Source organism: Rosa chinensis, chromosome 2, assembly GCF_002994745.2.
Source record: "Rosa chinensis cultivar Old Blush chromosome 2, RchiOBHm-V2, whole genome shotgun sequence".
Taxonomy (NCBI): Eukaryota; Viridiplantae; Streptophyta; class Magnoliopsida; order Rosales; family Rosaceae; genus Rosa; species Rosa chinensis.
Window position 1 is genome coordinate 69,213,395 of NC_037089.1, and position 18,232 is coordinate 69,231,626.

The 18,232-nt window shown below is 37.9% G+C and overlaps 2 protein-coding genes and 1 pseudogene across 2 annotated transcripts; 2 read left to right on the forward strand and 1 right to left on the reverse strand.

Moving 5' to 3' along the window:
- The first annotated feature begins 623 nt into the window (after positions 1-623).
- LOC112190367 lies at positions 624-6,037 on the forward strand (annotated as a pseudogene).
- A 1,457-nt stretch (positions 6,038-7,494) lies between these two features.
- Positions 7,495-9,205, forward strand: LOC112187920 (two-pore potassium channel 3). The gene is made up of 2 exons (XM_024326887.2): positions 7,495-8,724; positions 8,842-9,205. The coding sequence occupies exons 1-2, from the start codon at positions 7,661-7,663 to the stop codon at positions 8,987-8,989; spliced, it is 1,212 nt and encodes a 403-aa protein (XP_024182655.1). The 5' UTR covers positions 7,495-7,660; the 3' UTR covers positions 8,990-9,205.
- A 282-nt stretch (positions 9,206-9,487) lies between these two features.
- Positions 9,488-14,152, reverse strand: LOC112190584. The gene is given in 6 exon segments (XM_024330030.2): positions 9,488-9,709; positions 10,227-10,296; positions 10,416-10,479; positions 10,482-10,890; positions 13,459-13,658; positions 13,957-14,152. Coding segments are annotated over 5 exon segments (864 nt in total). The 5' UTR covers positions 14,108-14,152; the 3' UTR covers positions 9,488-9,709; positions 10,227-10,256.
- Between the last annotated feature and the right edge of the window lie 4,080 nt (positions 14,153-18,232).

Consider the following 18,232-nt stretch of genomic DNA (forward strand, 5'->3'; position numbering starts at 1 on the left):
ATTTATAATCCAACGGTCCATATCTTAAATTAACCTTTAAAGATCATCTCTGTAAAAAATCAATCGAATCAGAAATCGTTTAATTATCTAATTGAATTAAACAAATTGATGGTTCAACAACACTTACTACTATTATGATGAACCGACAATGTATTTCATAGAAATGAATAACTGAAAGGTTTTCAATTTGATTGATTTTTTACAAAACTAATCTTTGTATTACGTTATACAACATGAATGGTTGGATTAGAAAATTATAAAGTTATTATGCGTTAATCGACAATCGGAGTGAATATGCTCATTCATCCTAGGGGTGAACCTAAGAATTGTTCATAAAAAATAAAAAAAATAAAAAAATAAAGTGCGAAAATTGTCCAAATAATCCACAAATATCCCAAGTTAAAGATCGTTTATCGTTACGGGCCGGGTCAAAGGAAAAGCTGAAATCACTCTATGGAAGAAAGCCATTAATGTGAGTCAAACAAAATGTGATCAATAATTCAATACCAATTAAGCCAATAAAACAAAGGAAATTAATTCCAATTGCCAGAGTGTGCAGCTTTGACCAGAATAGAAAACAAGTACCCCCAAACTCTTCAGTGACACACACACTGTGTGGCAAACCCAGAAACTCCAAATACTCATGCAGCCTCACTGCAAAGCTCTCCACGTGCCCATGTTAACCGCTCAACACTCAACTTCCCCAATATTTCCGACCGCTGCAAGAACACCCGCCCTCTTTCCTCTTTGGCCTCTCAGATTCGTCAACCTTATCTCTGGTAAGTTTTGCATGTTTTTGAGTTTCATTGTATTGGGTATAGTTTCTTTTTACCTTATTGTCTCAGCAGACATTTGGTAACGTTGGTTTGACAAGTTTGCCTGTTTATGATCTCATAATATGTTCTGTTTATGTTAAAGTTTTAATCTTGTTTTAAGTCTTTAGTATGTTATTGGAATTCATGCTTGAGTATAGTTTTACGTGAAAGGTTCTTTTCAGGGGCCGAAGTATATAACAGCAAAAGATTTGAACTTTTCTTTGAAGCAAGAAAAATTAGAAATTGTAATGACATATGCTCTCACTCAGTTTTGTTTCTCTGCTGGGACTGTTGTTCTTGTATGCTAGCCTTGATTATATATTTGGATTTTTCTCATGCGCTCTGAACATTGAGGAAAAATGGAAAGTTGCAATGGATTTAGAGCTAAAATTTAGCTTTGGGGTTTGGTGGTGGATATCAGTTTGTGTTTCAGCAGAAAAATAGAAGTTATTGTTGGTTGTGAAATTGATATCAGAGTTTATGCAAATCTGTTGATATATGTCTAATGGTTGTGATGTCAATTTATGTTGTGATTGCTTTAATTTGCTCTCAGAAGAGTGTGAATGTTGAGGTTCTTTGCTTATAGGCTTTCTTTTAATGTGCATAGATAAAAGCAGTTTGAGTGATGACAACCCCTGTGAGAAATAACATGATGAATAAGCTAGAGGATCAGAAACGCCATTCTAATAGTAGTGATGTCAGTCCAGTTAGTGGTCTTTGGACTGATGGACTCATTTGTGCATTCGAATTTGTTCGAGGGCATAAAAAGGTCCTGTCAGCACAATTTGTTGTCAAAAATGCGGCAAACAAGCAAGTTTCGTCATGTGAGCTGAATAAATCCCACCACTCAAGAAAGAATGTAAACAACTCATGTGAATCCTCACCAAAAAGAGAGTCAGGAGTTGGTCGGAATGTTAAGGAAGAAGGCCGTAACTGCAACCAGGATTCTCACTCATGCCGTTTATGTGGGAGAGAAGATCTTCCCAAAAGTTGTTGGGTACCAATTGGCTGGGATAGGATTTCTGAACTGGTCCAGACAGTGCAAGTTGATGATGGCTGGGACTCGCAGAAAATGGAGTTTGCAATCGACGTAGATGATGTTTCTGTAGCAGATGTGGCAGCTCCTTACTGGGAACGGCCAGTAGGGCCGACTTGGTGGTGTCACGTAGCTGCTGGTCATCCATGCGTCAATTCATGGCTGAGAACTGCTCAATGGCTGCATCCTGCTGTCAGTATTGCTTTGTGAGATGAAAGTAGGCTGATAAGTGATCAAATGAGGCACCTTCTGTATGAGGTAAAACACTTGTGTAGTGAAAAATCTAAAACTGACACCTTCTTTAAAAAGGAACCATTTTTGCCTTGGTTGACATGTTATGAAAGGATACTCCTAACCTTAAGACAGTTAACTTTTAGATTAATACTGAAACAAGTTATACTAGCATCCTAACACATCTGAAATGCCATGAATTGGGCCATAATCTGTGTCTGTAACTTTGACACAGAAAAGTTAGTACTGAGGTTTAAATTTGCATGGTTCATATATATAAGGGACAGGACAACTGTTAGGTTTCTGTTGAATCACGTTCATTCAAAATGAAGCAATTTTTATTCAGTCTGAAATTGCATGGAGTTCAATGAGCAATTGATGACAGGAATTGTTATATATTTGCATGTTACATCAGAAGCTGATTTAAATGTTAACCTAGGAAAAAGGGAAAAGAGAAACACCTGGGCACAACATACATTGCATGCTGAAACCTTCATCACTGATGTCTAGTATGCACTATAGTGCACTTAAGCAGTCATAAATATTTCCAATCATGTGGACGTCTGTAATTAACATTCTTGATTACTTTGGAAGGTGCTCGTAGGACATACTCTGCACATGCTTGTTATCTGATTATGTGAAAGCTTGAATAACATCTACTTTCTCTTCTGAGCACTCATTCTACAGGGATCATTTCAGTGACTTCCTTCTAATTTTTTAATTATGTTCTTACAAATCATATCATAAATTTTTTTGTTGTGTATGTGTTTGAGTAATTACATTGTCTCTTGGATGTCATTATACCATCTGTTTCACATGTACATATTGCATCGTTTTGTAAATGCAAGTAATTTTCTGTTATTTGACCAGGTTCCTGTAAGGGTTGCTAGTGGACTATTATTTGAGCTCCTCGGCCAGTCAGCAGGTGATCCATATGCTGATGAAGATGACATTCCCATTGTTCTTCGATCATGGCAGGCACAGAATTTTCTAGTATCAGCATTGCATGTTAAAAGTTCTGCCCAAAACATTAATGTGTTGGGAATAGCAGAAGTCCAGGTTTGCTTACATTCAAGGAACCATTTACTCACAAACTTTCGGATTTTTCTTTTTGCCTGCTTAATTTATTCGCTCCACAAATTTTTTCTGCAGGAGCTGCTTGCTGCTGAGGGCATTACGATCCATGAACTATTCATGAAGTCATAGCACATTTAGCCTGCCAGCTTGCATGTTGGGATGATAGGTTATTTTTCCTCCTGATAATCTACCTTGTGCATATTCTTTAGTACTTCTATTAGTCCAATTAGCTGCCTCCGGTTAATGCTTCCAGTCTACTTGAGGGAGAGTAGTCAAAAGATGATCAAGCATTTCATCTTCTGTTATTATTATTTGCAAAGTTCATCTTAATATGCAAGCACATATGGTAGTGTTTTATGTAATCCAATGTTTACTTTCTATTACTTTCAGGTTATTTCGCAAATCCATATTTGGGGAGGCAGATGAACTTGAACTGAAGTTTATGAACAGGTGCTGCAATGCACGCTGGACTGTTTCATCACATTAAACAGAAAGTTTCACATTGGAATTGTCTACTGTTTTCAATGTATTACATACACAACAAATTATTTTCACTTATGAATAGGAGAACCCATGAAGATATGCATCTGTTCAGTATAATATTGAACCAAGAAATCCGAAGGTTATCAACCCAGGTATGTGGCTTCATTTTTCTTTGCAATTTTTATCTTTTGTAGTGTGAGAAACTAGTCTTTACTCTTTTGAATTATTTAAACCAATCCTCATCTTACTGCATAGCATAAGTTGGACTGTAGCTATGTTCTTGTTGCATCTTTGTCTATTATCAAACTTTCACACATTTGTGTGTGTCAAGAGGTATATGCTTCAATCTTATTAGTTTGTCAAGACTTGTTGATTTCTGTGTTTCTTCGTTTTACCTTTTGCCTTTTTAAGAGGAGTTTTTATTTATGTACGTCTGGTTTGCTACTGTGATGTCTAGTTCTTACTCAAATTTCTCTAGTCTGATTACAATCTTCATTTACACACCCTCTTTTAAATTGTCAACAACATAAAAGTGTTTCTTTGGTCGATGTAACTTTCAAAAATTTGAATCTGACGTGAACTTGATTTCTTTATTTTCACCCTCAAGGTTATAAGAGTGAAGTGGTCGTTACATGCAAGAGAAGAAATTGTGTTTGAGATTCTTCAGCACTTGAGAGGGGATGCCACAAGGCAGTTGCTAGAACGAATAAATAAGAGTACAAGAGAGATGATAGAAGAGCAAGAAGCAGTTCGTGGTCGCTTGTTTACTATTCAAGATGTGATGCAGAGCACTGTTCGTGCATGGTTACAGGTTTGAATACAGAGTCAAATTCTCAAAACACTGCATTCTTGATCTTTTCCTCTGAGCAATCGATGTATGCAATCTCAATAATGGGGCAGAGAACTTGAATGCTTGTTCGTGATTGCTAAAGAAGGGATCAATGTCCAAATATAGGCATTGAGGATCAGGTGCCTCCCATAAAAGTTCCCCGATCCTATTACATTTAGGCCAATCTTATTCTTATTCCATATGCAAGTAGGGATACTCATTAGCCAAACAACCTTTTAATCAGTACTATGAATCATATTTGTTATTCTGTTAGAAGGCAACTTAGTTTTCGTGACTCTCAATAAACATTGATAAGTCCATATTAAGTCTTCACACCATTAGGCTTCTAAGATCACTCCCAGAAAAAAAATAAGACAGGTTCTGGCATCTGACCGTCCTCTAGAATGATACAAAAGGTGTCGATCAGTCCAAAACAACCCCATGCTTCAAACACGAGCAGAAAATCACAAAAACTTGTGCTTTTCTTTTAAAGCTTGCAAAAGTGCCCTTGCATAGTGCCATTGATACATGAATCATTCACAAGTCACAACCCAAACTACTGCACTAGAAATTTTGGGGGGCACAAGTGACAACACATAGTAAATTGAACAGTAGATACATATAAAAGCTCCAAATACAATGAGCTTGAAATACATTTGTGAATTGCATTTATTCCAATGTGAAGGACACAGACATGTTCTTATGGTGCTTTGTACTTGGATGTACTTATTCATGAATTTGGCTTAGTATCACAAAGTTAAGTGAGTCCCAACCCCTTAAGTAACTTCTTTTTATGTGTTGACATTGTTTGTAATGAGTTGGACTTGAGCGTATGCCATAAACGCAAAAACTGCGAATTTATCCTTTCTTAGGTGTATGAGGAGTTTATTTTAGTCTGTATGATTTATTCTAAGTTTAGCTTCAAATTAACTTTCTTTAAGTAGTTTATAGTTTACTTCTCAACTAGTGTGGACTTTTGATGCCCTGATGTAATTGTTGGACTTAATGGATTCTCACATGCTACTATAATTTCAGGACAGAAGCCTAACAGTGCAACATAATTTGGGAGTTTTTGGAGGTTGTGGCCTTGTCCTTTCTATCATTACTGGACTTTTTGGGATCAATGTTGATGGAATACCCGGAGCTTCAGGAACACCATATGCATTTGGCCTATTTTCTGCCGTTCTGGTCTTCTTGGGGGTTGTACTAATTGGAATTGGATTGGTTTACCTCGGGTTAAAGAAACCTATTGTTGAAGAGGATGTTGAAATTAGAAAACTAGAGCTCCAAGAGCTGGTTAAGTTGTTTCAGCAGGACGCAGTGTCTCATGCACAAGTACGAAAAACCGTTCCCAGAACCAACCCAACTGCTGCAGCTCGACTCCCCAACGGTGCAGGTTATGTTCTCATCAGTTGAACTACTAAGATTCAAGTTATTGGATAGGCTTTCTATATGCAGCAAGTGCATTTGCAAATGGTAATACAAATGGTTCTTTTTTTGTTTGCTTTTAAAGTTTGTAATAGTAATCAAGTGTTCTCTGTGACGCAAACAGTTTATGGATGGACCTTGTGCGAGATTGATGAACCTTTTCATTCATGCAAGTAGACTACCAGAGGGTGAGAGTTTTGTTGTCATCAGCTGACCTAATAATATGGAGTTATTTTTGTTGAATATTCATCTTTGTATATCTTTGTTGGTCTCGAGTACTCATCTTTGGGCTTTGCTTCACCTTGCATCTTTATTTTTGGGGTGTTCTGTGTTGATTAAAAGAAGGGAAAGAAAAAAAAAATCTCCCTCCTAATTTGTAAGGTTAATTTGCCGGACCAAATTCTGGCTGAACAAAGATGATCGAGTTTCTAATGTGGTACTTATATCCGTCAACACAAGGTTTCTGGGTGATGGTTATAGTTGAGGGCCGGGATTAGCTACTCCCATATTGTTGATGAACCCCTTTGAAATTTTTAATCCATGCAAGTGGACTACTAGGCTATGGACTTGTCATTTAAAAAAAAAAAAAAAAAATTATTCATCCCCACCCTCCTCATATGTCTGTTATATTCGTTTCCATAACCTCCAAAGTGTTTTTCTAGTCACTTGTCATTCTATACTAACAAGAAAAAATGGGCAGATGTCTGTTTTATTCATCCAGGCTATGCACTTGTCATTCAAAAAAAAAAAAAAATTCCCAGCCCCACTTATCCTCATCCGTCTGTATATTCGGATCCATAACTTCCACGTGTTGTTCTAGTCATTGGCACTTGTCATTTCTAAAGTAACAAAAAACTTTGGCAGATAGTGAAAATGTGCAAGGAAGAAGCTATGAAATGGTCAAAAAAGTGTTTCTGTCTGTTAATATTGTAAGATTTTGTTTGGTCAAAAAAGCAACGTTATTATTCAATACGACCAAAATCATAAAAAATAGTGAGTTTAACTACAAGACATGATATGAGGGCTTGCAGTCTGGCGTCACTAGCTATGAAAATGAGATATAGAACTTAACAGTACTCAATGAGAACTGGATGACGAGCCTTTTCATCAGAATAATAAACAAATAGAACTGACAGAAGAAATATATATATATATAGTTATGAACTGCACTTGAATCATATGCAAAGCAAAAGGAACACATAATAAAGAGAAACTTAGATAACAAATAAAAGAAACAGAAAGTTCATGAATATAGTAATACTGAATATCAGTCAGACATGGTGAGTTGTTGATTGGGATGAATCTGACACTACATGAGTTTTGTTTGTGTTGTCATGGCAGATTTAAAAGGATTTAAGATAATGGACTATGGTTATATTCAGTAGCTAACCCTGAACTCCTGAAGGGTGAAGGGAAAGGATCAAAGGAAGATGAGAAGTGTTTTATTTATTTTTATTTTTTCCCAACTCTAGCGGTAAGTTGGAATCGAAAATTACAGAGGATGGGGTTTAGCTAAGTAAGTAGTAATGTTCTAAGTCCACCCCACTTTAAATAAGACAGCAGGTTGACAAATCTTCATAAATAAGTTAGCTGCAGTTTAAAACAACCTAAAACTAGCACCCAACAAAACTACTCTTCCATGGATTGACTTGTAGTTGGAACTCCTTTTCTATCCTTGAAAGAAAGTAAGAAACACAACAGCTCAATAATAGTAAGGTAGACTTTGAATCCTAAATATCATACAATATATGCAGACTCACCATGGATGATCAGCCTTTTCTTTCCAAGCTTGCAGCAGAGGCAGCTGGTGAAGAAGGGACTAGCAGGGCAGCACCAAGAAAATCATCAAGAGACTTATTTCACTCAAGTTTCCTTGATCTTGGCCCTGCACGCCGCCTCTCAAGTACTCAGCTAATCACAAGTGCTGGTGATGTTGTTGTTCCCATAACACCAAATTCTTCTTCCTATGTAAATCTCATTGCCAACTTGAACAAAAGCAGGAAAAGGAGGCTCAAACGTCGATCACACTCAGCTCCATCAGTGTTCACCGACTTTAAGGAGACGATTCCAGATTCTTTGGATCCCAGACCTGCCCCTAAATCAACCCCTAACATTGTTAGGCAAGCCTTCATCGGTGTCATTGTGTATATCATAATTGGCGTTGTGGTCTACTTGACCAGCGGTGGTATCTCAGGGGATGTTGTCACATACAAGCCAGTGGACGCCATGTACTTTATTGTTGTCACGCTGTGCACCATTGGATATGGTGACATTGTCCCGGACACAACATTTACCAAACTCTTCACTTGTTTCTTCATCTTGGTTGGTTTTGGTTTCATTGATATTCTGCTACATGGGTTGGTGACCTACATCTGTGACAGGCAAGAATCGGTTTTGTTGAGCACGGTGGATGAGAATAAGTTCAATACAATGGTTCAGGCGTATTTCATTGATAAAGAGAAGGGGAGGATGAGAATAAGGATCAAGGTATGCTTGGCCTTGACAGTAGTTTTTTGTTGTATAGCTATAGGCACAATAGTAGCTCATTATGCAGAGGGCTACAGCTGGGTTGATAGTTTTTACCTATCTGTTACATCAGTGACAACAGTAGGTTATGGGGATTATGCTTTCAATACCATTGGAGGAAGATGTTTTGCAGTAGTCTGGTTATTAGTCAGCACATTCGCCGTCGCGCGGGCATTTTTGTACCTGACAGAGATGAGAATCGACAAGAGAAATCGCAAAATTGCGAAATGGGTTCTTCAAAAGGAGGTCACCCTAAGGGATTTACTGGCAGCAGACCTGGATAACGATGGATGTATCAGGTACCCTTAACTTTCTGTATATGGATATATAACCAATTTTGATATGTATTCCCATTCCGATATGCATTTGAGAATCTTCTAGCTTTACTCTCTGCTTATATGAACTCTGTTTTTCAGCAAATCAGAGTTCGTCTTGTACAAGCTCAAGGAGATGGGGATGGTAGCTGATAAGGACATCCTACTGATTTGCAAACAATTTGATTCTTTGGGGCATAGCAATGATGGCAAGATTACTCTTGTTGACCTAATGGAAGGTGATAACTGACTGATCCCATCATGACGTACTCGATGGAAATACCAAGGCATCTCAGATCTTGCTACACCAATTAATAGCAGCAAAATCTGAGAGTGAAAATATATATATATATATATATATATATTTCACTACAGGCACATACAACATGAATTTGATTGAGCAGAATTCAATTCTTTTGTTCATACTATTGCTCCTGAATAAGAAATGGGCGCTTTATTTATTTCATCTCATTGCAACTTGCTCATTTGCTGTAATCATCTGTAATCATCCTTCAATTAGCACCTAAGTACATAGATGTATATGCTAAAGAGATCTCCAAAAACAGTCCAAAAGAAGAAGAGACTTCCAAAAATGTAGATCAATTTTTGAATCTACAACAGTACTAACGACAGAGTTATATATTTTCTCCCTCCACCTTAAAGAACATGCATTGCCATATTGTATGGAACACATACACAACCTACTTATATCCACAAATTGATAGGGCTTGAAAAGAAAAAACAGACAAATAAAAATAAAAATTAATAATCCGTTCATAAATACTTTTATTTACTGTAACAAAAGGTTATCAATATTGCCTTTGTTTGATACACATCACTAATCACAAAGTTTGCATATTCAAGAGCACAGACTTTAACAAAATAGAAGAAAAAAGAAAATTTACTGGCAGTCTTCAAGCTTAAGTGGCCTCGGAAATAAATCTTGTTGCTTTCAACTGTAGGGCCAAACCTAAAGATGTTCACCCAAAATACATTCATAAAAATGTAGAGGTGCTCAGGTCTTCGCTATTGATGCGGGACTGTAATTTAAAAAAAAAAAAAAAAACAGCCATTCTCTGTTCAACTCATTGAGATTTTCCTATCAAGTGTTTGGAGAATCCAATAAACAATAAACTGTTCCTGATTATACTATCAATTATCAAGTTTACGTTTCAGAGCTTGAGAAGGCTTAAAAATTCAGCATTTAGGAGGGCAATTGAACTTCCTCAACCCGCAGTCCCTAACTCTGAAATTGATGGATACGGAGCAAAGAAGCATATGTCATATAGACACTGTCCTCACAAGTTTTCATGCTGTAACTTCCAATAGAGTTCTAAGAAGTATGATTCAAACACCAGGGATTGAAAAGTTTTGTACCATTTAAACTATGCAGGTGTAACATATCTAATCTTTAATATCTAGTTCAACAATTCTCATGAAAACAGAGTTGCGGGTGGTAACTTCTAATGAATAAACACAATCCATACCAGATAATAGAGCTTGAATGAACTGAAACTTTATCTGACCTCGACATCTGCCAGCTTGATACTTGAAATTCTGAACGACAAGGATCATGGTTTAGCAAATGAAATTACCCAGGGTACGGATGAGCCAACAATAGGCACTAAAAGGCACAGATTCTATGATAGGAGTACAGAGGACAGTTAAAATTATACCTCTGTCTAATGCCACCTACACTCTCAATAAGTTCCATTATCTGTTGCACCTTGAAATTTTTGCCTTCTCGTGGTTGTCCACTACCAAGGTTGAGATCCTTAATACAGTGACAAGTTCTGCTTCAATTTTGTTAAGTTTATTGTCCAGATGCTCCAAGAAATTCTCAAAAGAGGTTATTCCCTGTAAGCTACTAATTATGTCATCTTCATTCCAAACTCCTGTCTTTAAAGGTTTTCGAACATTGTCTCCTTCTGGCTCAACAGGTAAGCTTGCTTGATTCTCCGTAAGGAACAAGTTTTCTTGGTCATCAGTAAGCTTCGAACCCTTGGGGACAAGTTCTTCGACCTCATCCAAATCTTGTGCATCTTCAGGTGTTGGGGATACAATTCGAACTGGACTGAAAGCATCTTGTCTGACAACTTCAAGATCCAAAGCGACATTTCCAATTAGCTGCCTCTCTTTTACAGAAATTGCCTGAAACCAAATTAGTCTTCCTCTGATCATATAATAGACTGAACATAATACAGTAAAAGATCAAAAAATTGGAATATGAGAATATTAAGAAATAAAATAACAGAGCATGTTAACAGTAGCTAGAATGCTTTATGATAATGTATGAATGTATGACATCATACATTTTGGGAAGGCCTCCTTCATAAAGAAGAGGGGTGTGGCCGTGTGGCTACCAACTGGACTATACCTGACCACATCAGTCGGTAGGAAATACAACATTAATAGCTCTTTGAATAAATCCAAGTTGGTTGCATATAAGAGACCACTCGGACCATAAAAAGCTAATGCAAATGGTAGATAGTAATACAATTAGTTATGTGGCAACTTATTTCATTTTTCTTTGCATGTGAGCCAAAGGTTTCAAAAACCCTTTTGCACCTACAACAGAAGAACTTGTTATGTAGATCCCCAGATGAGCATAACATGTAAATATGCTACTATGGTGTTTGCAGATCAACTGACAGTCATTAACGACAGCTAAAGAAAGCGCCTAAAATGAGAAAATTATATAAGAGTACTAAGAGACAACAACCCTGCAGTCCAACAATGTAGCATACAAAGAAATATTTCTAGACTCGGGATAAACTCATGCCCAAAGCGAAACTAAGTAGGCTGACCGCTGACCACTGATTTAATCTTGAAACCAATCTTACTACTAGAAAACCGAAGGAGCACGCAAAGCAAACGAAGGGACTCACCAAGCAACAACTACGTTGTTTGTGTAGGCGGAATCTAGTTTCAAATCATAAGAGGACGAAGTGACAGCACCAACGAATCAAGCTGAACACATGTTTGTTTGATCCACTCTACGAACCGAAAGCGAGATCTTGCAAAACAACCACGCAACGCCCAGATCTGCAAGAATGGCTATGTAGGTAAGGTTCTGAAAGAATGATCGCTGTATGAAACTCTATCCCAAAGTGATCTATCCCCTTAGCTACTATCCAGGAGATTGTCATCATGCAACAACCTCCCAACACCATTCCTTTCTTCTTCCTTCATAGAACTCATAACTCTCGCACAAGGCCCTGCAAGAAGCTGGTATATCCCATCTTATATTAGCCTCTATGACTAACTGCCACCATATTGTGATGGGGAAAAGGAGCATAAGGTCTGCTGTTTCATCTGCCTTTTTACAGATCACACACCAATCAGGGAGAGGAACCAAGATGGCCGTCGCCTGTGAACCAAATCACAAGTATTCATCCTCCCATAAGCTATAACCCAAGCTAGCACTCGGTACCTCAGAAACTTAGACTTCCATATTGCAAGAAAGGATCGGAAAAAGGGAGAGAAGGGTTATCCATTAATTGATTCAAGTTTGTCTTATAGAGAATACAATTGTCACAATGCTGGAACCCCACCCATTCCCACCTATAGTTCTTACTTGCTTTTGACAACAGTATACCAGAGGGACTCCGTCTCTAGCCGATTCCAAGTGAGCTTTGTTCTTCTTTAACAAACTTCCCACACCTTATACCCCCTTTTCCATAGCTTGCAAAACAACATCCCACTTGACTAAATGGTCTTTTCTTCCCTCACTTCTTCCCACAAAAATTTCCTCCTTACACTTTCAATCCTTTTAACCACAAAAATTGACAGATTATTTAAATAGTAAAGTTTAACCCCATCCTTCTAATCTCCTCTCTACCTATTCCACCACGGGACTGCAAACTAGTTTCCTTACGGTAATGAAAAAGAATCATCCCAAACTCCTTCATCATTCTTTTTTTCTTCTTTCTGAGAAGAAACAGCTTTTATTGATAAAGTCACAAATAACATATTAGCATATACGACAAAGTGGACAAGGAGTCCACAGAAGAGGAAACTAGAGAAGACAGATAGAGCAGCAAACAAGAAAGATCAACTGCCACTAAGCAGCCTAATCAAAGTATGACCCCTTAAATTACAACTGCCTTCCAATTTAAATCAATAGATGAAAAAGTGCAATCTTTAGAATTCCCAGGAAGAGACCCATAAAGATGTCTGGAACCTAGCTCTCTCCCAAACCCCTTCCATAAAGATGTCTGGACCCATAAAGTGCACCACTATACACTTCAAAGATCCTTCGATTTCTTTCCATGTATACCACCCAACAGCTAACAGATTGCAACCCTAGAGGACTTCGGCCTTTTTTCCTTTGCCAAAAGCATAAGGCTTTACGCTTAATAGATGTGGTCTGCCATAAAAGTAAAGCAACTTCACAATGCACAGCTTCATCATCTATATTTCTTAATCCATATGGGTGCCTCCTAAAATCCTAAGGTAATGACAATTAAGTTTTGATTACAATTTTGCTGAAAAAAATCATAATTATATCTAGGATCTTAAAAAATGGCAAAGAACAGACCCACGTTAATATCCTTTTTCAATTGGATAAGAACGACCATAATTTCAGTAACGGCCAAGCTTATCAACTGAAACATACATGATTATTAATTTCTAACTTAACTGATACATAGAACACAATAAGTTTATCTCGTTTCTTAGCACAAGCAAATCCTTTCATGGTCAAAACAGCTAGTTTACCTCATTAAGCTTCACGGAAAGCTCATCAAGCAATTCGATGCGTTTCTTTGACTTCTCCAATGCCTGCATGACCTTCTTCTTCTGATAGAGCATTTCCCTAGCATCGTCTTCCCTCCCAGACTGGACATTGATTGCTGCTTGCCGTCTAAGCTTCTCAGCTGCCTCTGACAGTCGCAGAAGCCTCAATCTTGCATTGTTAGCTAAGCCAACAACCATGAACTATTCTTAAAATCCTCTCAACTACACTATTATAAATTCACATAGTTATGATATATAGTATGTCAAACTTAACCAACAGTGAGGTCAAGCCTAGACCAAAAGCACATTGGAACCAAAAAAGAGAAAGGAACCAACAACTGAAACTTAACTCAACATAAACAATAAGGTTGCAATAAGCAGATACTCTAATGAAAAAAGACAAGAACTTGTAATGATCTTCATCAATAAACTAGTATGAAACAGAGTGCATAAATATATATAGTTTGGTTGTATATATACCTTTGTCTCTGGTGGTCTCAGCCTCAGAATGGAGGTGACCCAGTTGGGCACGTAGGTTTTCTGAATTGATATTGGAAGCCATGGCGGAGCACATGGGCGGTCTGCAAGGGACAGCCATGGCCGCGCCGCCACCACTCTTCATCAGCATCATCTCTGTCTACTGTCCCTCCCTCTCTTCTCCCATCGCTCTGACTAAGAACTAAAGAAAAGGCCGGCCAGCCCATTATAGGCCCAAATATGGTTTTTTCAGTGTTCCCTTATTTTGTTTTTTTTCAGTAAAAGAAATGGGCTTCAAACGTAAAAGAAATTAGATGGTTCGACTGTCTCATTGAACATAATTTTTCTTTTTCTTTTTCTTTTTTTGGTTACAATTGAACATAATTTTCTCTTCACACTATAAACTCTCTTTCTTTCTTTTTTTGAATTCACCCAAATCGAGCGCCAATATATATATTCATCTTAAGGCAGAATAGATCATTACATACCATTTCATTGTCCTTTCATAGACAGACAAGAAACTAGTGGTAGTACCCACAAGTGGTATCTACATATAGTCCTACTCATTATACAATCAAATACGTAGACATAGCGGATATCCTCATTCGGTACTACTCCAAAGACGCTAGAAAGACATAGAGCAAAAATGCCTAGTTTTCTAATATAAGGAATTATTGTAATTAGACTAACTAAAAACATAGGTTGGACCAAAGGCTAAAAACCCTAGCCCAAAGCCCAGCAGCTCAAAGGACAGGACCCAAACTCAAGACCCAGAAGGAATGCAGGCCCAGCAAGTAACGTCAACCCTCCCGAACGTCGGATTGTTGCTCTGATGCCACGTCGCTCGACTCTTCACCGCCACAAGTTCGCAGGACCTCGCCATCTCGACCCAAACTACCATAAAGCCGACCTGGCTGATCCAGCACCCACGAAAACTATTCCACCTCGAATCCCCCCGACCTATGCCTCCACGACTCTGCAACGCTCAATACAGCATCCACGACCCATGCCGCTGTCCACAACACCTTTCGACTCCGTCAACGAAGCTTACTGGACTTGTGCAACACCGCCACCCCCTGCAGCGACGTCCACCAGACGACCCTGCCGTTCACCCTGCAAACCTCGAGTCAGAAACTATCCCCGGGAGCCCAGACAATACCACCTATCATCCCGTCAGGCAGCAGCCTGCAAAGGTCGGCGAGGCTAGAAAAGCCAGCTCGGACGCCAAGTGCCACTAGACGAGAGATTGATCTCTCATACGAAGTCGGCTGTAGGGTTTTTCTAGAGAGATAGCGGCTCTTAATACTTAAACGAGAGAAAATTCCAATGGATGTGTTATTGTTATTCGTTTTTTTTTTTCACCAACTTCTTCAATACTTTTATAACTATTGGTTGTTTGTCTTCCTATAATAATCTTTTAGATGATTTATTAATTATGAGTTTTTTATATATTATTCTAACGACATTATAAGTAACTATTTTTGGTGAAACTTTTGACACGAAAACTCTTGTATTGACTTTCTCATATAGATAGTTAGATGGTTAATTCTCTCTCCAAAACAAATCTCAGCTGTCGTGCATTCTCATCCAACAACGTAGTGCGTCAATCTTACCAGCATTTTTTCAACTCCAACAGGTCCCTTATGTGCATCATCCAAACATAGCCTTCATGTGCAACTTTCGCATAATAATGCTCTTAGGCAACCAATATCAGCGATTGATCGCATCTAAGAACTCTTCTTATTGTGTGCACCAAGTGACATCATGCATGTTGCGAGTCCCTTTATGTCTTTGCTCTTAGATTTATCTAGGGGTGTGCATTTTGTACCGAAAATACGGTTACGGACCCGAACCGCACCGAAAAAACGGTTCGGTAACCGCATCGAATTAAAATGGTGTCGTTTAATGATCACATCTCACCGAACCGTATAAAAGCGATTTCGGTTCATAAACCGCCTGATTTAAACTGACCCACACCGAATTTATTTCAATTACATTTTATTTAAATATTATTTCTCTATTGATCGAAATGTTGGTTTTCAATATATAAGAAATACATTTTTGATTAGGTTTTCAGTTGTAATAAGTTGTTATGTTTGCTTCATCATATATATATATATACACAGTCCGTCTCAGGTGCGGACGGTACGGATTTCCAGTTTTCCCCCACTTTCCGACCACATTTTCACATCTCAGTCGTTCAGTTTATAGGTCATAATGTATAGATCACCTCTGCAAAATTTCAGCCAATTTGGTGATAGTTAAAGCATCCAATACTGCAATTTATCATTATAAATACGAATGGTTCCGGTTTGACAGATTCGGTCAGTTAGTGTAAAGTGCAGTTTTGGATGCCTTAACGATCACCAAATTGGCTGAAATTTTGCAGAGGTGATCCATACATTAGGACCTAAAAACTGAACGGTTAAGATGTAAAAATGTGGCCGGAAAGTGGTCGAAAACAGGAAATCCGTACCGAAATTTTGGTACGGACGTCCGCACCTGAGAAAAATCCTATATATATGTGTGTGTGTGTGTGTGTGTGTGTGTGTAATAAGTTGCTATGGTCTTTTTGCAAGTTGCTTGATATTTGGGTGATATTTGCCAATTTGTGTGGACTCTAAATGCATTCAAAATTTATTTATGCCTTATTGAAGTTGTTAGGTAAAAATAAGCCTGATTTTGGCACTCTCTTTCTAGTTGAAACTAATTAATCGCTCCAAATCGAAACCGACCCGCACTGCACCGCACTGAAAAATGGTGTAACCGAAATAATCGGTTTAGCCCTTTTGTAATGCGGTTGCGGTTTGATATATAAGCCAACTGAAAAAAAAACGGTTTGGGCCTCAAACCAAACTGAACCGCGCCCACCCCTAAATTTATCTCATGTTGCGCGGTTTGGACATGGATTTGATATTTTTATCACATATGTGAAGAAATATGGGGTGGTTGACCCTTCACGGCCTACCTACCCAGTTCAAATTCCTTGCCCTAATTCCATGGGTAAGAGTAAGCTCGATCTTTTAATTTTACTTTTGTATAAGCCTACAATAATGACTCTATATGTCGTTTGGTCACTTAATTATATGATTTTTTGGCTGCACCACAATTGAGTGTCATAGGTTTTTGGAACTTCACCAAGTTAATTAGGTTATATGGTATATGCCATTTTTTGTAGGCTCGCTTTAAATAAGTGACGCCTATATCAAAATGAGTGGTGTCTGTCAGGTTTGGTAGTTATATGAGGGGCAAGAATTTGTGTTGAGTCTGAAAAGTAGATGTATGTGTCGTTCTGACTTTATCAATGAAAATATCTTTATTTCTCAAAAGTGTGGTTTTAGAAGAAAAAAAATTAATTGAATGTTATATTTTAGAAGAGTATTTTTTTTTTCATTTTTCTCTATTTGTCTTTTCATATAACTTGACAAAGTGTTATAATAATTAAAAAAAGTTGGAGGTCCAAATATCAAATTTAGAGGTCAAACTAGAATCACTCTTCTTAAATATATATATATATATATATATATGAGATGATTTATTCATATCTCCTACAAATGTACTTTACCATCAAACGTCTAGTTTTGCCATTTATTCTTTTTTCTCAGTGTTCCCCCTTCTTACGCACAAGTCCACCTCCACACTCAACACTATCTATAGCAACCTCACTCTCGCATGCACTGTCCGAGATGGCGACTGGTGTTGCCAAGCATGAAGGTGGAGCTGTGGAGGTAGGAAGAGAGAGGACTTGGAACGATGAGAAAGACTCAAAAGCCCCGCAATCTTTTTGGTTTGCAGGGGCAAGATAAATAATTATTGTGTATTTTTAATTGTTATGTGATGAAAAATAATAAACATCGATTATTTCGCATTACTTCAAGCTACGTCGCATTCGGTCTCTAACCCATAACCACCTTGATTAACTTCACATAATCACATTTAATCATCGATCGTCATTGCTTCCTCAATTGTCGAAACCGACCTTGACCTTGAACTGATACGAAACTAGAACTACTACACCAATTAACATCAAATATTGAAGCGTGGAGGCATATATGTACGACATAGATGCATGAATATATTGAACTCCGAATCAAGGCCTCAGTGAGTCAGTGTACTTGGACTGCAATTATTGTGGTTTCTATTACCTTTCTTATGTAATATATCGTTCGGACTCGAGTTTTAATTGAAGCCTGTGTAGTGAAGAAAGCTTTCTTTGTGTTATGATATTTGGTGTCCCATCTATCATTGGTTTCCTTTCGGATTTGACTCACTCGAGTAT

Excerpts from the sequence above, each read along its gene's own strand:
- LOC112187920 (XM_024326887.2), top strand. The coding sequence starts at position 7,661 with ATGGATGATCAGCCTTTTCTTTCCAAGCTTGCAGCAGAGGCAGCTGGT. Across the intron at positions 8,725-8,841 it reads GATAACGATGGATGTATCAG|CAAATCAGAGTTCGTCTTGT; the intron begins GTACCCTTAACT and ends TCTGTTTTTCAG.